At 42.7% G+C, this 26,931-nt stretch overlaps 1 protein-coding gene across 8 annotated transcripts; it reads left to right on the top strand.

The window, feature by feature from the left end:
• Positions 1 to 805: 805 nt before the first annotated feature.
• cspg5a (chondroitin sulfate proteoglycan 5a) lies at positions 806 to 24,881 on the top strand. Of its 8 annotated transcripts, XM_062465509.1 has the most exons (7): positions 806 to 1,387; positions 7,970 to 8,936; positions 14,954 to 15,142; positions 18,744 to 18,822; positions 20,942 to 20,998; positions 22,688 to 22,790; positions 24,023 to 24,152. In XM_062465509.1, the coding sequence occupies exons 1-6, from the start codon at positions 1,294 to 1,296 to the stop codon at positions 22,772 to 22,774; spliced, it is 1,473 nt and encodes a 490-aa protein (XP_062321493.1). In that variant the 5' UTR covers positions 806 to 1,293; the 3' UTR covers positions 22,775 to 22,790; positions 24,023 to 24,152. The 8 variants fall into 8 exon arrangements, with proteins under 8 accessions (XP_062321493.1, XP_062321490.1, XP_062321489.1 ...); XM_062465506.1 differs by lacking the exon at positions 22,688 to 22,790 and having other exon boundaries at positions 18,747 to 18,822; positions 24,023 to 24,881; XM_062465505.1 differs by lacking the exon at positions 22,688 to 22,790 and having other exon boundaries at positions 24,023 to 24,881.
• The last annotated feature ends 2,050 nt before the right edge of the window (positions 24,882 to 26,931 follow it).

The raw sequence follows: 26,931 nt of genomic DNA, 5'->3' as shown, positions 1-26,931 counted from the left end.
ACATTAGACTGTAAAGGATGTACATATGGGGTCATTTTAAGTGATTATTCAATGCTGAATGGGTGAATCCTACGAATGTCCATCCAAAAACATGAAAACACCCTAAAAACTAGTAGGTAATTTATGCCGGACTCAAGCAGTATTGGTGTTATAGTTTAAAATAAGGGCTTATAATAATTTAATTCTTACACATTACGAATCACTACTTGACCTACTTTGCATTTGTTTACACACACACATACACGCACACACACACACACACACACCACAACCTGTAGCCGGCAACAGGCGTATACGTTACTGGGGCCTCCTCTCGCTCGCAATGGGTCTATTGCAGATGAATGAATGCGACCCCCATAGTCGGCCATCGTGCATTCATCAGCATCCCGAGGAGTCTCTCTCACGCCCCCGCCCCACTCCCTCTTTCCTTTTGTTGGTTCCATCACAGCATGACCAAAATCACTTCTTTTTTTTACTACAGCATTTAACATTAGGCACTGTTGAGTTGTACGGTTATCTGGACACCGTTCCTCAGTTTGCCATGACAAGACCTCAGCTTACAGCATTTAATAGGCCTAACTGTGTTACAACTTTTCGCAGACTCTGAAGGCATCCATCTTATCATTGGAAAATTGTCGCCATTTAACGCCCCCGCACGCGCGCGCGCACACACACACACACACACCGTTTGAAAAGACAGCCTTGTGGCAGTTTTGTGTCATGTAATATTTGTTTTAATTATTATTACATTAATCACCCAGACACAGTGGGCAATTGCAAGATTCAACCGTCTAAATTGACTAATTATTGAAAAGGAAAAAGCTTTGAGAAGAGGAGAGAGGAGGGGGCGGTGTGAGGGGGTAGGCATGCATCCTCTTCTCTTCTCAGATGAGAACGGTACTGATCGCATCACATTCTAGGAGCGTTCTCAATCGCTCTACATGCTAGTGACCTTCCTCTCCAAAAAAAAAAAAAAAAACGACGTCTGCTCGCGTTCGATCCAGCTGCTATACCGAACGTCCATCTTTAAGCGTGCGAGGTGTTTCTCTGATTGTTACTCGGTGGCAATGAAACCGTAAACGACTGAACTGTGGTTAATTGAAGACGGGTTAGAAGTAGGCTAAACTAGCAGACGACTGAAGACGAAGCGACTATGGAGAAGCGCAGGGAGACTGGAGTCTAAACGTGGATAAGGGATCAAGCGATTCTTTATATCTGGATTATTTCCCACTTTGAAGACTTAATTTGCTGAGGGATTTTCATCTGATTTTAGCTGTATTATTACACACAAACATGCACGGAAAGGAGACTAGGTTTTGCACGGGATGCTCGAGGCTACTGATGCTGTCATGCGTCTTGGTTCTACATTTCATTCCGCTAGTAGATGGTAAGAAATCTGCCTACAATTCGTTCTTTTTAATAAAAAAATATCTGCTTTTGTTAATACACATGACTTAAAACAGATAATGCAAGACTATTGAAACACTCCACAACAAAAGGGCTCGTTCGCGGTGCTTTTATGTAGGTTACAGACGACTTTAGCTGTTGTCAGAAAGCACTTTTTATTAATATATCTTTCCGCAACGCACAATGCAATATTTTTGCCATGTTGGTGTTCAGTTTTAGGTTCTTGGATTATCTACTTTTGAGCGTCGGTTTGACGCCAAGAAATAAGGCTCCAAATTAAGTGTCCAAATTTGATTTGGGGGAGCTGTGTGGCATAATTTTGCTCTCAACATTGACCCACTCTCATTTCGGTGTTACTGGGTAATTGTGGCGAGCCGATGCAGTAAAGTCGCTCCCTTGAGGCTACTTCTGTCACTATGGCAATGATGGAGACAGTCGACACAAAGACAGGATTACGGTCGGGGTCCCTGTTAAATAATTCATGAACCAATCTGAACGGACATTCTGATACACAACGACTAGGCTTTATGCAATACGAAAAGCCTCAATCTCACACCGAAGATTCGTTGTTTCAGCAATGTCTACAACAAAAATCACAGTTGCATCCACATTGTTCTACATCTAAACAGTTAGGCCATATTATTAGTATGAAAATCGTTAGAATAAACATTCCATTATGGCGTTAATATAGCCTATCTCATATGCACAAGCACGAATTGGTGGCCAGATCATTACCCTAATACATTTGATCATCACACCAGCTTAGATACTGGATGGACAACGTCCAAGGTAGGACATGGAGTAGGCCTATCCTGGTGTCTTAGGGATGCGCGACAGGCTACACGATACCAGTCCATGAGTGACAGTTAAACAGTATGTCCTTCAACCACTGGAGATTTTGCGCCACTGTCGACGAGCAGTCTATTTAGTGCGCTGCTGTCGAACCGGTAAAAAGAGGGCCCTTTCTTTCTCATGCTACAACAGGAAAACGCACGAAGGCCTTCGTTATACACCATACGCGTAATTGGCTTCAAAATGTCCAAATGCAACATTTTCAAATGCTGAATTTGATCTTGTTGAATATTGAACGAGGTTGACCATTTTAAGCGCTAGTGCATCAGAGATTCTTCTTCTGAGGTGTTAAATCAAATTCAACCAGACCCCTCCCTCACCCCCTCGAGTTCTTCGCATCACTGACAGACTGTGGCATCGGCACCCTACTCTACATCTGTGAATACATGCAGTGAACACAGAGGGAGCTCTAACAACGATAACAAAATAAATTTAAAAATAATGCATTAGGGATTACATTTTGAAATATCTCTTCATCGCCATTTTCGATATTCATTCCCTTGGTACATGTAGACTGTAAAACCAGGAGATTGACTCTCCCTTCCCCCATCTTGGTTTATAGGGGGGAGGGGCAGAGTGGGTGATGGAGAAGGTAATGGTGGTCAAGGCTCATCCACATACATCTCTAGGATTTATGTGTCCCCCCCCCAGCGAGCAGTCTGCCTCTGTCTCTTTCTCTCTCCCTCTCTCCTCTCTGGCCTGCTGACACACATCTGCTGCTGACAGATTATCTTCGATGTGCAGTGTGTTAATCTTCAAGCCAAATCCCCTAGCCTTTTTATAGCAGTTTTGGAAAAAAACACTTTTAGAATTTTGCATAATAACAGAGATGTTGTCCGTCTTATGTTTATAAAGACATATGGGATAGCTAAAAGTGGTAAAGACTAAAAATCAATATGAGAATATTGACTAATATTTAAACACTACATAGGAGGCTGTCACCATTAAGAGATAAAGGGGCGGCTGTGGCTCAGGGGGTAGAGAGGGTTGTCTGTTAATCGCAAGGTTGGAAGTTCGATCCCCGACTCCTCCTAGGTCATGTGCCAAAGTATCTTTGAGCAAGACTCTAAACCCCAAGTTGCTCCCGATGGGCAGGCCGGCGCCTTGCATGAAAATGCCCTATTTGCATATGTTTCTATTGACTTGACCTGGCCAGTTCTTTGGAAGTCTGTGTGTGTGTCTGTAAACCTTTTAGCACAACCTTGGTGGGTGTGTGTTCGTACATCTGCGGAATGTGCTGCAGTGCTTGCTTAACGAAATAGGAACACATTTTAAATTTCTTATACAAAGAAATGTAAAAGCAGGATGTGTAAAATGTGTCTATTTTGTGTTTTCCAGCATCTGCACCTGCGCTCGTGCCTGTGCCTACTCCTGTTGTGTCATTGAGTTCATATTTATCTCCAAGCACCCACACTGATATCAGCACATGTCTTGTCTTCTCCTCTAGAGCAAACAGTGCTCTGCATGCATTTTACATTTACATTTAGTCATTTAGCAGACGCTCTTATCCAGAGCGACTTACAGTAAGTACAGGGACATTCCCCCTGAGGCAAGTAGGGTGAAGTGCCTTGCCCAAGGACACAACGTCATTTGGCACGGCCGGGAATCGAACTGGCAACCTTCAGATTACTAGCCCGACTCCCTCACTATGTTTCCTTTGTTGAATCATGTCATATTAGCATCACCCCCCCCCCCCTGTTAGAGAGATCCACCACAGTATATCCTTCTAAAGAAAGAAAGAGAAAGAAAGACGTATCACATAAAAAGATTACAGATGGCTGCATTCATTTGGCCTGTGTGATCTACTCCGTCATTTGGGATGCCTTTGAGAAGCTTGGAGTTAATCGAATCAACCCCCACCCTTCTTTTCCCCCACCTGGGGTTTTTAAACAGTCTAATTACTTAAAACAATCTGGACTAAGGGGGGAGGTAAATAGGATGTGTGTGTATGCATAGACACTGCCACATCATGGTGCAATTACCACACGCACACATAGACCAACCTCATTCCCGTACAAGTCACACGAACACATGCAAACACACAAATACACCCAAACACATACTGAAAGCAAACATACCTAAAATCTACAAACTGTTTAACCTAAAATAGAGCACAAAAAACACACCGGTCTTCACGACTAAGAAGCGAATACATTCTTGGTCGCACAGTATTATACACTGTGTACTGTACTATATTGCGTTGCTGTGCTAGTGCATGTATTGTATTTGTGGTGGCTTGTGATGCAGATCTTTTTTGAACGTTGCTCAACGCACTGCACAGTGAGGGTGAGTCTGTTCCCATGGCAACACATCCCTCCTCCAGCCTGCCACCTGTTGAGTGCAGAAATGAAAGGATTTGTGTGATCGAAGGATGAGGGACAGCGGGAGAGAGAAAAAGAGTAGGAGAGAGAGTGACTGAGAGAACGAGAGAGAGAGAGGTGGAAATCAATGCAGAGCTATTCAATTAAAGCTGAATGCAGACTTGTGCATTTCTACTTACATAGATATTGATGAGTGGTATTGAGCGAAGATAAAAAAATTCTCATGTAATATTCATGGTGGCCTTGCGTGAGCGTGTGTTTGTATTGGGGGTGACTTGGGACTTGATTGGTATCTCAATCCAAATAAACGCAAATGAGTATTGTTCAAATGTAAAAATCCCCCCTCCACCTCATGTGAGGTAGCGGTACTAATGAAGGATGTAGTGACGCAACCTTACTTGCAGTTGAAACCAGTTGGGTTGCGTTTTGTCTCAATATCGACCCATTTCAACTCCGGACTTGCAACCTTTATTTCCAGTCTGGGTCAGCAGACTACGTCTGGGGGGGACGGGGACGCGAAAGGCGGCAAACCTGTCGAACCAATCTTCATCCTCTTTACTGTCTGTCACATCCAGTCAAAATCTCCAGTCTCATTTGGACGCCTCTAACCGCATCCTATAGTAATCAGGGAACAAAAGCGAGGGCCCTGCGGCTAGCCAACGCTAGCTAGCCAATTGTTGTCCCTGGCAACACTGAACACTTCTTATTACCGCCACCCACGCTTGCCACCACGGGGGCTGCTAGCTACCCCAATTAACTAAACACCCCCCCCCCCTCTGTAAAAAAAAAGAAGATTAAATTACAGTACTTTTTCTGTAAATTATATGTGATTTTTTCTGTATTTCTGAATGACAGGAAATACAGATAGAAAGACAATGGCAAAAACACAAAAAAAACACAGACACAAAACCCCCACCACCTCGTCCTTGGAGTTAAGGGGCTCTCTTACGTAACACCGTCTGACCTACTGAGATAGGGACAGAGGACAAAGAGTTGACAGTCCTGGTGATGATGGCAGTGGGTTAGGGCCCCAAAAAGTCCAGGGCTTAGATAACATCAAAACACAGATAACACCAGACTTGACCTGGTCACGGTATGGTAATGCCTACAGATTCCCACTGTAGCAAGGCTAGAAGACCAGATCAATTAACAGAAATATTTTCTTTTCTTAAAGTGACTTTAAAAAATGATGGCTCAAAGAAAAATGTCCATTCCTTCTAGTTCCATATTAAAGAACACACATTTTGGCAGTCCCTTTTTTACTCTTTGCAGATGTCTTTATGCCTATAACTGAGAGGATTACTTCAATTACCCTTATTGAATCAAAAGCCTCTATTTGTGCATCTGGTCAGATGATAGGACACTGTGATAATGAGCTGTGTGCTCGTGAGAGAAAAAGCTGCTGGTTCACTTTTTTAGACGTTTCTCTATTAAACAGGTCAGTTGTAAACACGCACCTCAATCAGCAGCCCATCAACTTCCTGTTAATCAAATCAGGCTAACAAGGTTTATGGTGAAAAGGAGACATTGTTAATTGAAACTCACTTCAGAAAAGCAGTGAAGCACTCTGGCGAACAGATATACTACTGCCTCTAAGATCTAGCTCTCCTCAAGAACAGCATTTGCATTCCCCCAAGTGTGTGTTTGTGTGTACCTGTGTTTCCATAAGAGTGAAAGATTCCTTTGAAAATTGTGTTCTCCCGAAGAGTTTCCTTTTCCTGCTCTTTTTCCTTTTATTTTGGAAGGAAACTGAAAGAAATTCCCTGAGGTAAATGTTTGACCTTCTAAGGCTTTCTTCACTCTAGTTATTTTGTAAGCGTTTAGCTACAGACATGCAATTCTTTCAGCGTGATTGTTAGACAACATTTGATACTGTGTTTAAAGTGTCTCATTAGTGTAGGAGCTGTCTGTCTGATGAGGAAGCTACCCAGGGGAGCTCAACCACAGGCACCCAAGCCTGTTTGCCAGAGAATCTGTCACTTAATGAGGGAATGATTGATTGTGGAATGCTTGATTGCTAAATCTGGGATGCGTGAGCGTGTTTGTTTTTGTAGGTGTGCGTGTGCATTTTCATGTCTCTTGTCTTTCTATGTCATAGAGCCGTTGGGATTGTCTGTGTGCATGTGAGTGATGGGATGGGTATCATCGTGTGTGTGTTTGTGTGTGTATACCATTCACAGCACAGTAAAGTTGTCTGTAAGCTTGTTAGAGTGTAGTTTTGGAAGAAGTTGGCTGGCTCAGCTTGATACTCCCTGCTCTATGGATTAACCTCAAATTCACCCTGCTCTTAAAAAGACCCAGTTTTGGTGACTTTGCCTGCTTCAACCTGTCAATCTCCCCTCTATTCATGTGACGTCACCTAAACTACCTATGGCAAGATATTTATTAAAATGATACATATTGCTAATGATAAGAATATGAAACAAACAGTGTTGCACATATCATTTGGGTTTATATTGTGAGGGTGTGAATGTTTTTCTTAGAATTCCAGACATCACCTCATCAATGACATAATTATTCAGCTAAGACGTAAGCAAGATTGTAATGGTATTTAGTATTGACACAATGATGGATTTTAGTTTCTCATAATGTAAAAACATCTAAAATCTCAGTGTTTCGATTACATAGAAGACATTGTTATAGCATTGAGATATCAATCTTGGGAATTACAATGACAGTGAGATGTTCCTACTTTTAATCAGAAATGTACTTAAGTAAATTTTCTGACCTTTAATTTCTCTAAAATAAGTTCCACCTTATCAGGCTCTGGTTAAGACGGTCCCCATCTATCATCCAGATCGCTACCTCTCCCCATTGAGAACCCCCCTGGACCTAAATCCCAACCCCCTAATCCTTAATCCCAGATCCTTGCCATTCAAGTACATTAGTAAATTATTACACTTAATCCAAGTAGACTCAGGGAGACTGCCAAAGCAGCTTTTTAAAGGAATCACAAGCACACACTTTGATGAAGTAATTGACCGTAGGATAGATCAATGTCTAGTCCCGTTTTAGTTTAATTTGTTTGTGTAGTTTAGCATTAGGGTGATGACCACACCAGAGCATGTTTGAAAACTCCCTGAAAATAGTCACTGCCTGTTAGATCATTTACTGGCGCTGTTGACTTTGAGTTCCACATGTGTTGGTGCCATATACCACAGAAAGTGGGATTGAACTTGATTGGTTCACTGTTGGTAGTTTATTTAAGCACAAAATATTAGTTTGACAACTGTTTTGCTATTAGGACCCATCAGTGACATGCTGTGCCCTCATGTGAGTAGTACAGGTGTATATTTCTGTTTAGGTGTCAATTTGGATCTGATGACCGAAGACTGTATGTGGTTTTGACATGAGCAGGTCCATCATACATGTTTCCTATGTGTTTGCAGGGAATGCTGTGGGGGTAAATGCCACAGAGTTTGACACCACATCAAATATGACATCCCCGATAATGGAGGAGGTGGCCAAAATCAACAATGTTGTAGAGGCAGCAGGCACCAGCGGCCCGGCTAGTCCCGTTGTCCCGGTGACCCAGAGGGCAGGCCGTACCCCTCGGGCCTGGGAGCAGGAGCAGGGTAGTGGCATGCTGGGAGAAGGGGTGGAGCCAACTGTGGAGGAAGGTGTGGCAGCCCCACCACAAATAAGCCCAGATTCGGCTGAGACAGAGCTCCTGTTGCCCGGCAACACTCGTGGCCAGGAGAGTGAGGGAGAAGAGGAGGAGGAAGAAGAAGAACATCTCCCGCAAGCTGAGGTTCCCTGGCTCAATGCCAAGGACCTGGACCGCGTCCTTGACCTGGACCGCTTCACCACCACTTCTGCCCCACACTCGTCTGCCGGCAACCCCGCACACCCAGACGTCCTGACCGTGGACTTCTTCGACCATGCCTCCCGAGGCCGCGCCCTGGACCTTCCCTCTCCATCTCCATCTCCGCTAGCCCATGAGCTGCAGGGTGGGGATTCCACCTCATGGGCTATGCCTGACAACTATGACTACCTCACACCCTACGAAGACGGCGTCTCGCCCACAGCTGATGAATACTCCTACAGCACTACTACTGACACCTACGATGGCGACGAAGATCTGAGGCTCTCTGCCGGCACTCCATCCCGCTCCAAGCCAAGGGACCCCAGCTCTGGCTCCTTAACTCCAGATGAGGCTCTTCTGAGCGGGGGTGCCTCTGCCCCTGGTCGCCCTGCAGTCCAGTCAGTGGACGGCTCGGACGGAGTAGGTGGCTGCCGCGTGGGCTATGTGAAGCAGAACGGTACCTGCCGCTCACCGTGCGACACCTTGGCTCCGAGCTATTGCTTCAACGGGGGTCAGTGTTACTTGCTGGAAGGCATGGGAGTCTTCTGCAGGTAGGTGTTATCACACACACACAGACACACACACACATACATTCATGATGTTTTTCTTCTGCCACCTTCTGAAAAATGCAAAATACACCCTTTAATATTTTATGGAAGACTAGCAACAGGAGCAACGGTTTCAGATCTCAGTTTTTCAAATTTACGGCATTTTAAGATCAAGTGACCACATGTGGAGCAATTTATTCCCATTTGGAATAGAATCCCATGTGTTCCTGGAATATTTACAAGGCAACTTCATGAGGAAACTTCCTATGTTTTGCCAGGTCATTGTGAGGAATTCGTTCTGGAGCAGTAAGAGTTATGAGTCATGCAATGACATGAACCACATATGCACGCACACACACACAGTTTTTGACCAACAAACATAACCATACTTGTATACTAAATAAATATTTGTATACACCATGTGAGTAGTGTGCTTCTGCCTACACTTGAAGGCTATACTGTCCCGTTTTATGGGTGCACAGACCTCATCACTAATAGTTAATCAAGGTACAGATGACTAAAGTTCCGAATGGTAGTAATGCATGTAGGTAGAGACTGAAGATCAGGTGCATTTATATACTTTTTTGTTCAATTGAATTCAATACATTTAGACAGTCCAGATTCAAGCCACAACCACACTTTGCTCACATGGTTTCTCAAATTGCATTTATGTAGTGGACACATGTTGACAAAGGTTACCATGACAAGAAATGAAAAGGGACAGTTTTAACATGGGTAAAAGCTATGACATCCAATGGGGGAAGGGAGGGAGTGAGATATTTGGTTGGGAATAGATGTTACAGGCAGCAACACTTATGCTTTTACAGACCCCTTTTACAGTTTGAATCCATTTTTAATTAGCAGTTGAAACATAATGAAGCCTAATAAATAAATGATACGCACAAATTGATCCTTATCTCATCAATTTAACAATGGTATAAAAACCTATTGAGAAATCAAGCTTGTTATGCAGATATATGCCAAAATGTTTCTTTTCTCCAATACATAAAAATTACCAGTCAAGAGGGAGATGACCCACATTACCGAACATCTGCATGGATTATGTATGTACGGCAGTTAGTCTCTGGTTGGTCATTGCTCTTCTGACTGGCACAGATGAAGATGATGGGAAGTGAGCTGGCGCAGACATATCCTACAGAAAAGGTTGCCATGCCAACGTAATTATCTGTGGGGCAGGAACACTCACACACAGATGGGTGCGCTCACTCTGTGGTGGAAAGAACACTACCTGGTACATTCAGGTACAACAGTGAAACTAAGACCAAATGATTGAAGATCACAATGTGTTTTTATAGATGCTTGCAAACAAAGACATACACTCAACGATTTTCTGACATATCTCTGAGGCTCAGCAGATGCCCTTTTTATAGGTCAGACAGTGTAACAAAGGCTCGAGGAAGCTCGTTTGAGGATGAGATATATGATTCTGAGATAAAGGAGAGACTTCTGCAAAATGGACATATCTAAACCAGTCATAACCAGTCTTTAGTACTCAAGTCCTGTTTCTACACTCTATTTTGAACCTTCAAGCCCCATCTTTGCCCAGCAACACCCAATACAGCAGCATTTTCTGGTAAATTGTGATTTTTTAAATCACAACTCAAACACATATTGAAAATAATACATTGAAAATCAATGTTCAGCCAACCAGCCCTCCACACATACACACACACACAAACTGTTCCCAGTCTTGCTTTTGTTATAAGCTCCATCTCCATGACTGTTACTTTATGGCATAGCCATATCTCATTCCCACTACATATGGTGCAGAATGTCATACACAAGGTCCTAATCATGACTTTATAGTGTTACCTCTCCTCATCCTTCTAGCCTCCAATCATCATTAGTCTGTGTGGGCAGTAAAGAGTGGTGATCTGTGGTGGTGATCAACATGCCTGAGTGTTGGGGAAGCTGAGAGCAATACCACTGTACCCATATGAATTTATACGTCATTGAGCTCTAGATACATGGAAAGGCAGTTTCCTTAAGCCCAATTTATACTTAGGTCGCAGACACTTTTGAAAAGGTCGCCGACAGAATTGACGTCTCGGTCGACACTTTTAAAGCCCAATTTATACTTATGTCGCCGACACTTTTGAAATGGTCGCCGACGAAAAAAAAAAGTGTCGCTCAGGCTGCTGCATTTATACTTCGGCAAACAGTTGCCTGTGCTCAAGGTTCGCGTGACGTAAACAGAATCATTTTACCGTTACATTCATAGCTATGGTTACATTGTTTACGCTTTGTAGCCTAGGTGATCGATCGAGAAAATGGCTGTAGCTAATTTTGAGAGGCATTATAAAGGTGTGGATATGTTCTAACTTGCTCCGCCAATCTCTCCTTTATTCCTTCCATCTTAAACAGCTGTTGAGCGTTCACTGAAAATTCAAAACAATGAAATCAACGACGCGTGCCGTCTATCTAGCCAATCATACTTGCGCGACACTATGTGACGACATCAGCGCCAGTAGAAATTTCTCCTGGTAGGCGACACTTTCAAGCGACGGTTAAAAGTGTCAACCGTGACGCCATTTCTGTCTGCGACCTTTTCAAAAGTGTCTGCGACCTAAGTATAAATTGGGCTTAACCGTCACTTAGAAGTGTCGCCTACCAGGAGAAATTTCTACTGGCGCGGATGTCGTCACATAGTGAAAAATTAAAATGGTCAGTTTCTCCGATTGATCACCTAGGCTACAAAGCGTTAACAATGTAACCATAGCTATGAATGTAACGGTAAAATGATTCTGTTTACGTCACGCGAACCTTGAGCACAGGCGACTGTTTGCCGAAGTATAAATGCAGCAGCCTGAGTGACACTTTTTTTTTCCGTCGGCGACCATTTCAAAAGTGTCCGCGACCGAAGTATAAATTAAGCTTTAGTGTGAGTCAATCGTATTCAGAGTGTATGTACAGTCCAAGTCCAGTTTGACTGCTGGGCAAAGAGGCAATATGGGTCAATGGGGCTCTGGGACAGCTGGATTCCAATTTGTGTGTGTGTTTTGTGGCAGACAGAGGCTCCAGCCCAATTCAATTACAGCAGGGTGAATGTGAAGGGCTTTGCCCTCAGTTTAAAACACTCTCCTAAAAGTGCTGCTTGTCCTGCAGAACAAGATGGACTTTGGGTTGTGATTGAAACGAATACTGACAGTGTATACTGTATATATATGTGTTTATGTTATTTAGTTTATCAGGGTTTTAGTGTAGTGTAACAATATTAAAAAGAACCAATCTGAAACGAGATTTATATGAAAATAGGAAGGGGCTGTGTCCTGGACATTCTGGCTGCTAAACATTATGGCATGATCTCCAAGACATCTTTGTATCTGTGTCAGGAATGCTGTCTCTAAGTGGTTAATGTAAATCATTCTATCTTTCTACATTGATCTGCAATATCTATTTTTTCAGTGATGAATCTGACCTGAAAACACTAACATCCTTAATCATTCCCATTACAGCTGGAGGATTTAGGACAACAGTCTGAAATAAAATATATAGAGGAGTTTAACAGAGACAAGAGGAGGGTGGAGTGGAGGAAAAGAGAAGGAAAAAACACGGAAAGAAATGGTGAAACTGAGAGAGTGTGAGAATGAGTCAGGACTTACCCAGCCTGCCAGTATGGAAACAGAGCCAGGTCACATTTACTGTGTTTCTGTGTGTGTGTGTGTGTTGCAGCTTGATATAATTAGAACACCCAGCAGCAGCCTTGTGTAGCCATGGACATGTTATAGAAAAGTAAAGAATAAACAGACAACAACACACACAACCACCTCACAGAATCCCCCACTCCCACTTCTGACCCCTTTCATCAATTCTCACCCCCCCCCCTCCCTAAACCTCACCCTTACCCTGACACCCCCTTCCCCCCTTTGCCCCATCACCCACGTCCTTGTTACCCTATTCACATAAATATCCTCCAACACTCCATCAACCCATTAACCCTGCCCATTTACCCTTGCCCCTAAATCCACTTACCCTCGCTATTACACAAGGGTCAAACCTCTTAATACTACTCTACCATCCTAACCCTCCTCATCAGTCCTGCAGAGCACTATAGGGGGTCCTTCCAGTAGGGGGCAGCTCCTTTTGTGCTCCCTCTGACTCTGCCAACTTTAAGTGGAATATCTTTAGGATTCTCACAGATTTGGTGTCTCCAAAGACTTTGCAGGCTTAATCAGGTAAATATTGAGGGTATTGGTGATGGAGCTTAGGTTCCCTGGTAATTCTGCCATTTGATAAGTTAAAGATGTTACTGGAGGTTTGTGGTGAACCTCAGTGACTTAACCAATGATAATGTTTTGAAAATAGGCCCTGTGGGGATGGGCTTTTTAGTGGAGCTGGGGAGAGAGAGAGATAGAAAGAAAGAGAGAGGGAAGAGAGAGAAGGAGCGGTCAAATGTAAGTGAAATGGGAAGACATTTTACATACCAGAGAGAGAGGGAGACAGAAACAATGACAGAGACACGTCTTGAGACAGTTGGTGTAATAAAATCGCCAAAGACGGAGCATGAACACCAATGTCGAGAGATTTGTGTGTGCGCGTGTGTGTGTGTACATGTGATGGAATGTCATGTCAGCACTGCATCTGCTTCTTGTGCTGCTCAGCTGGGTCACCATGGCAAACAGACATCCTTATCCTCTACCCCTGTGTGTCTCTCCCTCCCTTTATCCCTCCCTGGCTCCCTCTGCCTTCCATAAAACTCCTCTTTGTACTGACACACATAGGGATCACTTTTCAAGGAGAGCACATTGAAGTCCCTTTGTAAATGTCTTATCCACTCTTTTCCTTTTACCTCTTTGCCATCATCAGTAGTCTGGGCACACCTTCTCCTAATGGAGTATGGTCCTTGGTCCTGTCCCAGAGCCCCTTGTCGGGCATGCTCAGCCTGGGCACGAAAGAGACAGGATACAGGAAGCAGGGTGAAAGACCAAGAGTCTGTCACACCCATTGCTGACTCACATTGAACATTTAAATGTGAAAGGTCCACACCTCCATTTATTATAGCACATTCATCTCTGTGTGTTTCTGGGTCTCACTCTTGTCTGCATGCGTATGTGACATTTCTGCTTTTTCAAACAATTTGATAAATGCTGTTGATATTATTTGGATCTTGTGAAGAAATTATGTATGACAGCACATTCCCACCCTGTTGTTAAATTAATGTTAAACAGTAAGATCGATTTTGTTAATAGGGTCCCAGTCTTGTTAAGCGGTGAAATAGATTTAAGGATTTAGATGCCAGAATCAGCAGACAAAGCCATCTGCCTCTCAATTTTGTCTCCAGGCGGACATTGCACGCTGCCAAACTGGAGCAAAGAGAGTCTGGAACTCAGATGGCGACAAAAATGTGTGTTTGCACGTGTGTGTGTTTGATTGCGTGAGTTTGTATGTGGGTGTATGTGACTGTGAGTTTATTGATGGAAAACAGCCCTTGGCTCTTTGTCTTCTTCTTGTTTTATTTTCAGACAGGGTGATGGCATTATCCTCCATATGAAGCCATGCTTAAAGCCTGACAACTATACGATGCAGGTCTTGAATGCTGGTTCCAACGGAGAGTTGACGTTTCCACTCTGCATAACCTACAAAGCACAGCAGACATTCACGTCTGAAGTCTAGTTTGGAAACCCTTTCAAAAATCCCACTCCGTATTTTCAGTTTTCAGACCCATATTTCATAGATTTAGGATATGCAGAAAAAAACATTCCTGAGATTTTCGAGCAAATTAATTTAGATTTAAGGTATTATTCAAATCGTCTGACTGGACAAAGTCTTTAAAGGAGTACATTGAGGGGTTTTAGTGTCTTTATGACACAATCACTCACAAACAAGTGCACACATATACTGTATATATAAATCTTCAACTACTACACACACATCTCCATTAACTGTATTTTTCTTTAGGATGTACTGTCTGTCAATACCTTTTGTCAGCGATCGCACAACTAACAAAATGTCCTCTCCTTTCACCTTGTTCATGTCTCCAACCTCACATCTGTCCCCAGGTGTAACGTGCAGGACTACATCTGGCACAAGGGGGCACGCTGCGAGTCTGTGGTCACGGAGTTCCAGGTGATGTGTCTGGCCATCGGGGCATCAGCCCTCATGGTTCTGTTGCTCTTCATGATCATTGTCTGCTTTGCCAAGAAGCTCCATGTGCTTAAGACCGAGAACAACAAGCTGCGCACACGCAGGTGAGTGAGCTGTCTTAGGGAAGATCAGGAAAGGGGTAAAACATGTAAGGTATATGTGAGGTTTCAGAGGAGGAAATATAATGCACCAGGTCAATTTAATCTAGAAAGAAAAGCAATACATGAATAAGAAAGTACACACACAGAACAGAGGGGGAAACTAGGTTCTATTATATACTGTTGGTGAAGCACTTTCCATTTTATGTTATTTAACAATGACCACAATTTCACATGTGTAATGTTCTTAGTTGTGTTTTCTGGATATTATATTGCTATGTTTGAGGAGTCAGATGGGGTTAAGAGCAAACCAATTGCTTCTATAAAACTGTTTAAATAATCTCTGAAATCACACTAGAGTTACAGCATTTGTGTAACCAATATGTGTGAGTGGTTTGATGAGAACCTATATACACATTAAAATAAAAACTTTGATTTAGTTTGGCTTAAAATATGTTGGATGAACAGATATGGCACTACGTAGCATAAGAAACAACAACAACAAACATTTAATTTTCAATTAAACATTGAATAAAGATATTAATCGACTATGTAAAGTACACAGTAATACACCACACTGTGATGTCAGACAATGGCTGTGTGTCTGCTGAGTTGGTGTCCAGAATCTTTTTCATGGTTTAACTGTCATAATCTCACAAAGCACTTAAAGCAAATACTAACTCTCAACGGATACCTGGGTGACCTTGCCTTTCAATACCGTTCAGGCTGCAGATTCATTTGAATAAATAATTTTATATGGAAACAGCAGCCACTGCTACCAACCATGATTCTATATGAAACCTTAGTCGATGGGGGGAATCAGGTGTATAGATAGAAAATGAAAACTGAGGATCGTAATGGAATTAAAGAGATTGAGAAAGCAAAAAGGGTCAAGTTGAAGAATCCAAGATAGTTCAAGTTGAGGTAGCAAGTGGACTGACAACAAGGGAGAGAAAGAGAGATACAGGATAGAGAGAATGAGAGTGAAATGGGGAACTGGATTGGATTGAGGAAGGGGGGATGGGTGGCAAAGAGACGAGGCGAGCATCAGGACAGACTGGGGGAGGAAATTAAATGAGCTGGGGAGACAATGAAGGAATGCAGAAAAGAAGGAGGAGGTAGTCTAAAAGAGAAAGGGAGCTGACAGTGTGCAAGCGGATGGAAAACAAGACAACAAGATAGATGAGAGAGGAAACAGAAAAAAATGAAAATGCAAAGAGAACCAGGGATGGATGGAGTATATATTGAAAAGGAAGGAGAGGTGGAGAAAATGAATGGTGTGTGGTATACAGAGATGCTGCTGCTGTGGCTTTGCCCCTGCATAGCACTTTGCCTAGCAACAGTGCAGCCATGTATGAGTGCAGTGGGTGAGCGTGTGAATGCTAATGCAGACTGCATCCATAATCCGTTATCTACAACTAACCATTATTCTCGGTCGGGGAGGATAGTGTCAGACTTGCTTTGGTAAAGATTATAAGGAAGATGGTGGAGAAAATTGGCGCTCTCGGTTAATGTTGCGCTAATGCGCTTGCTGCAAAAGGGTGATGTCATTGCTGCTTCAGCTCCAGCTGAAAGTAGGGCAGAGCGATCTGGAGCGGGGGTGAGGGGAGAGTAGTAGGGATGCAGGGAGGGGAGAAAAGAGGGGATAGAGAGAAACAAGGCCGGGCGGGAGGGAGGGGGGGGGCGGGGTTGACCTACATACAGCTGTGCGACCTGAGGTGTATGCATGTACAGCATAGAAGAGGAAAGACTACACACCCTATCAAGTGATTGTCCAAAAAATGTAAGAGGAGGAGGAAGGGCATACAGCGGAGGAGTAAGAGACGGCAGGATGAAACAAAGGGGTAGAAGAGGGAAGGGGAGGAGGACTATAAGACAGAAAGAGGACCAAGTGTGCAAGCGACGGGAGATCAAAAAAGGGGGAGGAGGGAGACGGCAGGAATAGGAAAGAGCTTTTGCAGAGAGAAAAACTCAGCGTGACACACTGAATAGAGCGTTAGTGTGTGTGTGTTTTCATGTGAGTGTGCTTATGAGGGACCGTGTTTGTGTGTGTGTGTGTGTTTATGTGTGTGTATAAGTGAATGTGTTGCATGTCACATGTAGTATGTGTTGGGCACTGCTAACCAGACTCATGAATACATGAGACTCCCACTCCTCCTTCAGTTGTGGGTGATTGTAGTGGAAAGCACAATGTGTTTGCCACAGTCAAGATGGTGTCTGCATCCTTGACAATGACAGAAATTCAGAATTAGGGAGAGAGAAATACAAGGGTTTAGGGGTAGGGTTAGGGTGAGAAATACAAGGGTTTAGGGGTAGGGTTAGGGTAGGGAGAGGGAGAGGGAGAGGGAGAGGGAGAGGGAGAGGGAGAGGGAGAGGGAGAGGGAGAGAGGGAGAGGGATAGGGAGATACAGAGGGATGAAGGGATGTCCATAAATCTTAAGAAGGGGTGAGAGTTCTGCCAGAGGTCCAGACTGTTACTGAGTCACGCCTCTGTGCCGTGACTTAGAAACCATACTTCTTAATCCTCATGCACTCTCTCTATATATATATATCTATCTCTTTCACTCTTTTATATCTAATGTGCCAAGTATATACAGTATGTAACAGGAACACATTTCACATTGCAAAACACATTCAAATGTACAGATGTCAGCATACTACATTATACACTGGACAGACACACACAATCATTTTGTAACTGAATAATTCCACACCCATGCACAGGGCTTCAGTAGCCAAGCACTTTGGTGCTGAGCTAATGGGCAGCTGCTCTATTCCTATCATCTCCCCTAATCATTATTGCATCTTTGATTGGCCTGTCACACTGCTTATGAAATTTTAATCCTGGAGCTGTATCAGGATCAAAGAGAATGGGCACCACTGACGAGTTTAAGAGATTCAGAGGTTCTTTAACTATGGATAGGATGGAATGAGAAAACTGTATGTGTGTGGGGAGAGTGGGGGTTAGAAAGATGGAGGAAGATGAAGGGTTTGAGAAAAGGGAAATGGTACACGGTATATAATAAAAGGTTTTGATAGGTTGGGTGAGATTTGGGGGGGCTTTGTCCTTCAGAGGTGTCTGTTGTTGCACTAATTGACTAAGTTGTAAATGTGGGGAAAAAGTTAAGTCACTACTATTACTAAAAGATGGATATGAGATGCATTTTGTTGTTGCTTTTATCCGTGGCTATACTCAGTATTTCTGTTTGTCCAAATGTCTGTTGGTCTGCACTGTAATTGCTCTAATGTTCCTCTTGCTTTTTTCCCCTTCTACTTTCATCCTCCCTTCTCCTACAAACGTGCCGTTGTCCTGTTTCTTGTTGTGACCTATCTCATATGTTCTGTATCTCCTCTGTTCCTCTTCTGTCAATCATCCTCGACATGTCACTTTCCCTTGTTCTTTATCCTTTTGTCCTTTCCATTTCTCCCATCTGCTTGTCAATCTACCTTTTTTCTCCAAAACCTGCTCTCAACCCCATGTCACCTTTCTCTTACCCAACTTCACTTTTCTCTCTCCTTTCTTCTTTACTCTGCCTCGGCCACCCCTATTCTTCATCCTTCACCCCTCCACCTCTCTCTTTCTTTTGTCCTCTCCTTCCATTCCCAGCAGTAAGTACCGGCCTCCATCGGAGCAGCACAATGATAATTTCTCCTTGTCTACCATCGCTGAGGGCTCCCACCCAAATGTAAGGAAACTGTGCGACACCCCTCCTAACGTCCCTCATGCCCGTGCTTTGGCTTACTATGATAACATTATCTGTCAGGTAACGTGGTTCTAGTCTCTCTCTCACCCCTTCTCTACCCCTTCCCCTCCGCATGGGCATGAGTGTCTCTTCCCATTGGGGGTCAAAAAAGGAGGGTTGCAGACGAGGGTGAATTGGTGTTCACTCTCATTTTGAAGCAGGTGTGAACCCTGAAAAAAGCAGGAGGACGGACAGACAAACTGAAATATAGACATACTGAGCAATAAAATATGCACCTTTACACACATCACACACACCATTACTGAGGCATCGCTGGCTGTTACCAAGGCTGCAAGCTGCCTGTAAAGTATCCAGATTTTGTGGGTTATTGAGTTCTCTTGTTTATTAACTATTGATTCCATTTGAAGGTGTCATTGGTACATAAACGCACACACACACTCATAACATCTTCAATAAAAGACTAAAAACAAGACATTGGAGCGACCAGTTGAAATTGTATTGTGGTCTGGTGGGGTCTGGCCAAACGTGAGAGGAACCCTGAAGCCCCTCCCTGTAACCCACCTCCCCCATCTCCTTCTTCCCTGATCTGATCTCCCTCCGACTACCTGTGCATCGGTATGTCATTGCATGCCTGCTCTATAGCTTACATGCGCCCCCACTGCTTTGCTTTGATATATATATATAAATGTATGTCCGTTTCACTCGTTTATCCTGAATTTGAATAGATAGGTTTGTGGGACAGAAAGAGAAGGGATTCTTTAACTAAGGGAATGAAACGGTAAAGCCAATGTAGCCATAAGAAAATGGGTGGGGCTACACAATCAGGATAAACATCTGAGATGTAGTGCCTGGTTGCTGCCTGTAGGTGGCTATGGAGCTCCAGTGAAAGCAAAGACCACTACTATGGAAGCATGAGAGGCTGGAGCTGGTGCCAGCACTAACACGTCCTGATACAGGTTTTTACTAATTCTGTGTGAATTAGCTACGTATTATGTGGTTCCACCCTCTAGCAACTCTGTCGGTAGCTTTTGTAATTTCTCCTAATCCAATTTCACTTTTATCTGACTGACCTGGATTGTACTGTGTTGGCTCAGGTCATACGTTTTCACATTAGGCTTCTTACCAGCATATCTGTAGCAAATAGTATGGATGTGAAACCAAGACAGAATGGCCTTGTTTAACTCAGGTGTGTGAAAAAATGAATTATACAGCCAGTGGTTTACTTACAGTATGGTTTTATGTTTTTTTCTTATATCATAAGGACAACTCATATCCTCAAGCTACTTAATTTATCCTAAATACTGAAATAATGAAGGTACACAGCAACAATCTATATGCATAAGCCTCAATGCATTGCCACAGTAACTATTAAATACCATTAAAATCATTCCGAAAGCCTCCAAGAATATATCCACCACCACCACCACAAGTTAAATACTGTTCCAATTTTTATTCCTGGCCATACAGCCAGCAGTGTCCACAGTCCAAAATAAATGACTAATATTAACATTTGTGCATGCCTAACCAACACTGCAAATGTAGAAGTCATCTGTAAATACATTTAAAAATAACATTATAGTGAACAACCAAGAACTAGGTATACCAACGACGGCAAACTAACACCACTGTATCCCTGTTCCGGCCTATTCTATAAAAAATAACCAGACCAGCCATGGTCACAGAATGTCCTGGTTACTTAAAGGAAGTCCACCACATCCATATATGGGTAGAGCCACGGTGAGCTGGGAGTATTATCTCACACCTCAGGAAGCTCTCTTGCTACTGGGTGCTACTATCAGTCTTCTCTGTCTTCTCTCTTTTACACTCTATGTTTCTCTCTCTCTCTCTCTCTCTCTCTCTCTCTCTCTCTCTCTCTCTCTCTCTCTCTCTCTCCCTCTCTCTCTCTCGGATTCCAGATGGTTTCACTGGTCTGTTTCTATCTCTTTCTGTATCTCTCACATTCTGTCTATTCTGTCCACCTCTCTCTCTCTCTCTCTCTCTCTCTCTCTCTCTCTCTCTCTCCCCCTCTCTCTGCCTCCACTCTGTGGATTTTATGTATATTTGAGGCGTATAACCCTCTGCACCTGCCCCCTCCCCTCAGAAAACCATGAGCAGATACACCTGGGAATGTAAGACCAAAGAGGAGCCCGACTGTGAGGTAAGAAAACTCACCCTCAAATGGCCCTGCCCCCTGCCCCTGCACTCCCCCAAATGGCTCTCTCATTGTACTGTGACCCTGTCAGTCACCCTCTCTGAACTCAATAGACCAATCCACACCTCCCTCCCATTCCCCAACATGGCAACATGGTCAGTAAACTAAATAGGTATATCTTGGATGAAATCAATAAAAAGTGATCAAGATGCATAGCTTGGTAGGAAAGGATGATCCAAGAAACTGTAAGTACCGCAATAGATTATTTTTTCATATAATGTTTTGTAAATGGTGAGGTATTTTAAACAGTCTAGTGGAAATCCTTTTATGATAAGATCAGTAAAAAAAATAAGTTATGCTAATTAAATACATGTTTGAGTAGTTCAATAATCATCATTAGTGGCATTCAGGAGCTGGCCATTTGTGACCTTTGCATGTGCCAGAAAGAGGATACTGACAATATCCCAGTGGAGCTCCTAACCAAAGAAAAATCTCTGCAGTAGAGGAAAGTCTGAAAACAGGTAATTATTTTCAGACTGTCTCTCTCTCTGCAGACAGGCATACACCTACATCCAAGCAGGGAAATACACACACCCATAAACATTCAAGCACACACATCCACATACATGCATGTGGATTACCTAAAACATTTGACCATGAAACATACAATAACGCTCCCCCCCACACACACACACACACACACACATAAATACACGCACACAAACACAGATGTTTAGAGTAATAGAGAAATAACCCTCTGTGAATACTGCATTTAATGGACCATCCTACTGAGCACAATGGATTGCATCTGAATGCCCTCAATCTCCTGTCAACATTAATACTTTTCCTAAAATCGAAATAGGTTGCGTTTTTTCCACTCTATTTAAACTCCAATGTAAGTCAATTCCAGGAATCAAATAAATAGAAATTGTGGAGCTGTACATTATTTCAATTTGTTTTCAATCAACACCCTAAATAGCGGATCAGCTCCAGGAATTCACTGAATGAAAATTGGAACCATAGCCTAACACCAATACACTGTATTTACCTATCAAATGGGTTATACCAGCATGTCTTACTAATTCTGACATGTTTCAGTATTGCTGTTATGTCCTGTCTATGTCAACATGTGAAATGAGAAGCAGGAATGTGCCTGTGTACCTTTCAATGTCCATTCCTGGCCAGTGCGCCGTGCTGTGCTGTGCTGAGCCATACTGTGTTGTGCCTTGCCAGTGTAGAGCAATGAGGCCCTCTTGCTGTGACACCTTGTTTGACTCAGTAATGTCCCGTCCTGGCCTCTTCGTGTCCTTCCTTCACTAGACGGTAAATACATGTTCAGTTCTGTGCCCACACACACCTTGACATCTGGTAGTTTTTTATTTTAATTTGCACTGGCATGGCCACAAACCAAAGACAGGCAGAAATAAGCACACAAATACATATTATGCACGATATACTGTGGGGTGGCTTGTTTTTTTTGACTGTATCAGTCTTTTAAGTCATAACAACAGCAGTATCGGGAACACTCCTAACCTGGAAGGATACAAAGAATTGTCCATGTGTCATCTTCATCTCAACACCCCCTATATCTCTGTTAACCTCCAAACACACTCCACAAGTCCCCACAAGTGTCTCTCTCACCCCGTACCCCCATACACTGAAAAGCAACAACAAACAAAAACACACATTTTCCAGTTTCACGCTGACGGAAGAAAAGAAGGCCCCTACCCAGTAACCATGGAAGTGACATATCCCCACGTCCTGCCTGAAGTTACTATCTAGGCCAACAGCCAAATGGGTAAATGCTCTCACCATCCCCTTTAAAGTGCCATTGAAATAACAAACATTACAGTTTGTGTTTGTAATGGCACAACCCTCAGAGTCTGTAGGAAGTGAATGAACGTGTATTTGTGTGTGTGTGTGTATGTTTTTATTAGTGTAACAGTTTGTGTATTCTTTTGCTGTTTTTCTGTTATTTTGTTTGTGTCTGTGTGTATGGAGGGGGGAATGTTCCAGTCAGTTTGTAGTGAGTAGTGCAGACAGACACATCCATCACTGCTCAACAGTTGGTTCAATGATGCCATGCAACATCAATAATAACCTGATGATAACCAGCCAAGAAAAAATACAACAAAATGGCCATTCAATGCCTCCTTCTGACATTAATGAAAACCCAAGGAACTGAAATAAATCAGAGTTGTCTCTTAATGCATTGTTTTTTAATCCTCTAGCAGTTAGGGTATGTATGATGGTGGTTCCACAGACAATATGTTGGTATGTGATAACGCGAGAGTGGATTGAAAACATGTTTCATTGTTTTCATTCACAATAGGATGGGGTGAAGGGGGGGGGACTGTATGAGTGATATAAATTGGGATGGGGGGTTTACAATAATGCATGTGCCAGAGGGCTTTTATGCATGTGCTTCCCAGAATGCCTGGATGGGTACTTGTTTTGTTGGGTGGGCTGTGAAGGGGATGGGGGTGGGGTGCTCTTCAGTCACCCAGATGACCAGTCAGTCAAACAAATGTGCAAACTATGCATACTGATTATGCCCATAACAATTGTGTAGCCAAAGCAACTGCCCACTTTTGGTTACAGTGTACATTGAGCATATTGAAAGGGATAGCTGATACATATTTTTCTACAAATGGACAGTCTATCTATCATCTATACCTATGGTGCATCTACGATAGTAAATACATTACATATGGAAGATAAATAAGAATTTATTATTGTGACAAAAGTCACAAGCAATTACATTACAAACATCTAAGATGTACACACACATGGTTCTTTGAAGTGTGGCAAGGGTGGTGATAGGTTAATTTAGTGCAGTGAATGTTTTAGAAGGTTCCACAGTGGACATTTTGGGACTGTGCAGGGTTCAGACAGATCAGTCTTCCATAAGAAGACATTGATGAGCATTAGTTGAGGACAGAAGTAAATGGGGGGGATGTTCTAGGGGATGGTGGCACTCTGGGGGGGTCTAACTGTAACTTTTCTACCCCCCAACCCTCCCCCTCCTAGGATGATCCCAATGCCCAGAACAAGCTGGAGGACCCTGTGAAGGCCCCACCCAAGGAGGACGAGTCCCTGAACATTCACAACTCCCTGACCCCCAAACATGAGAACCACAAGGTCCTGGGCGAGGAGAACTCCTCGGAGGTAAACTCGCTGCAGAATAACATGATGTAAAAACAGGAAGCGTAGTCGAGGAGAGGTAGAGCTCGGTTCCGCTCTTCATCCCGTCCACCATGCCAACTGGTCCAACAAACCATACCACAAAACTACCGTCTTCAAACGGCAACACTGCCACAGATTGGCCCCGGCCACAGCAAAAAAGAACACAATCCCCAGCTTAAAGCTCCTATCCCCTTCCTGCCACCGCCTAGCGATTCCCTAATGTCCACTCACGCCCCTGCCTCGCAGCCCCACCCCTTTGTTGCTGTCACTCTATTCCCCTCTTACTCCCTCACCCGCACACACACATACTCACGCTGACATGTAATCTCACTCACACACACACACATATACACATGGACACACACACACACTAACATATTCACATACACTCCCCTGCCTGCATTGGTGTATTTTGTAAAAAGAAAAAATCATAAGGAATACAAAAAGAAGTTAAACATCATTGTAAAAAAGATAAAAGCTACTGAGAGGTTTCAATGTTTGTCAGACTAATTAAGTGAGTATGTATAAATATATGAAAAAAATTGCTTGGATTGATATAAAAGAAACAACACAATGTGTCTTTGTTTTCATTGATGTGATTTCTAATCCTTTGATGTACTTGTTTTATTTTGTACTTTTTTGGGAAAACAGACTTCAAACTGAAAAATTCAGACAGTTGTTGAAATAAACCTTTTTAACATGACCTCTGTTCCTGTGTTTTCCTAAACTATCTTCTTCCCTTACAAAGTCTCTTTCCTCTTGCATAGCCTATTACTGCTTGAAATGCTCCTTCTTGTCTTTACACATAAATAAACAAATGCACAAACACCATAGTACTATAACATACATACACTATGTGCCTATACATATAGTGTATAATAATGTATATACACACATTCATTCCATCTGTGAAGTTCCCACGCATACTCACTCTCACACTTTCACATGTCATCTGTCATACAAACTGTGTTGCAAAGGAGGCCTAGTCGGTCATAACCTTTTGTTGAGCTGCAAAGTGTGAACACTGAAAGAGGTCACTGCTCATTCTGGCCTCCTATTGGATGGAGTATGGTCTGGTCCATTTACCCCCTTACAGGGAGAGACAAGCATTTAAACCCCCATCATGACATTTTTATTTATTTAGAGCTTTGTCAAATGGAATGAACAAGTCACAACAGCTCAGGTATCACTTACCTGTTTTTCTGTCTCATTTTTTCCCACTTACACACACACATAGCCACACTTCTACTGTTTTTAACTCAGTACATATTAGCTTTGAAATTGAACAATGACTTTGAGGTAAAAGTGTCCACTATAAGCTTAAATTTCAGGTTGAATTCATAAAGCATGAACTATGTCAGAATTACAACCCTTTTTATACAAAGCGTCTTGATTTTAAGAGATCAAAAGAAAAAGTAATTCAAAAGTTTAACTGTTATGTAACAAATGTTACATAATAGTAATAGTGTTAAACTCTTGAATTACCTTTTGAACTCTAAAATATTAACGTAAGGCTAAAATATTACGTAACATGTTAACCATGTAATCATCTGTACTGCTTGTCTGAATTGTCTGCTCCTGAACAACATCAGCATTACCCAACAGCCAATATTGTATTAGCTGTCACTCTTTAAAGATAATATTGCTGTGCATTTCACAAGAATTAAAGTGGACAAGCTGTCAATACAGTGGACAAAACTATGCACTTCAATATGTTGGGTCAGTATCCAATATTTATTGATTAAATGAAGTCGTCTGACCTTACAAAATATTCTCTACGCCTTACTCTCACTTTATCTACATCCAAACACTTTTTTTATTTCGATTGTCTCTGTCACTCTCTCTTTTTCTCTCTCTCTCTTCCTGTGTCTGTCCTTGCCGCCTCTGTTTAGCTACCGGTGTTGTCATTGAAACAGCCTCAGAGGGAGAAGGTGCTGTTGCCATGGACACCATCTCTGATATTACTGTCCAAGCAATGGATGGAAGGAGCAAACTCAATGACCTCACTGTTCTTTCTCTCTTACTGCACTTAAACACACCCACACACACATACACAAAAACACACGGAAAGAGTCTCTGAAGGGTTTACACTGTAACTTTGCTGGGCATTAAATTCAACACTGATGTATTACAGAAGGATTAGATCAGACTTGATCTTTATGTAATGTGCATTACACATGTTAGCACGAAATGCAGCCTGTCCCCACATTAGGTGGATTTATATATTCAAGGACTCTACTGCTCACCTTTTTGAACAGTGAAGAGTTCAGGACACACAACAGGGGCAACAAGGGAGATGAAGAGAGCACAATGATTGCATTTTCAGATTAAAATGCTGTGACGTTATATTCAACCACGCATTAGGATTGGCTAAATATGTGACGGACCAATGGTGTGTGAATATCAAAGGGAACTTCATGATTGGCCAGATCAGAAGCATACATGTAATTCATATGCTCAAATGGCATTATTTTTCTTACCCCCACATAAACAAATGCTTATAAAAATGCACTAACATGAAGAGCACAAAAGTAGAACCACAATTTCACTATATCAGTATGACACATTTGTTAAGCGAGACCATTTACCGATTGTTCAAAACCTTCCAGAATTTTGTAGCAGAAGTGTGCTGGGACCATAACCCAGAGGTTGATGAATCTGATATGAGCCCTTTAAACAATGGTGGAAGCAAGACCCTCAGCAAAAGACACCTAGCTGGGTGTGAAACATATGGGGAAAGAGAACTTGAGTAA

Source organism: Osmerus eperlanus, chromosome 7 (assembly GCF_963692335.1).
Source record: "Osmerus eperlanus chromosome 7, fOsmEpe2.1, whole genome shotgun sequence".
NCBI lineage: Eukaryota > Metazoa > Chordata > Actinopteri > Osmeriformes > Osmeridae > Osmerus > Osmerus eperlanus.
This window is presented reverse-complemented; position numbering and strand designations above follow the sequence as displayed.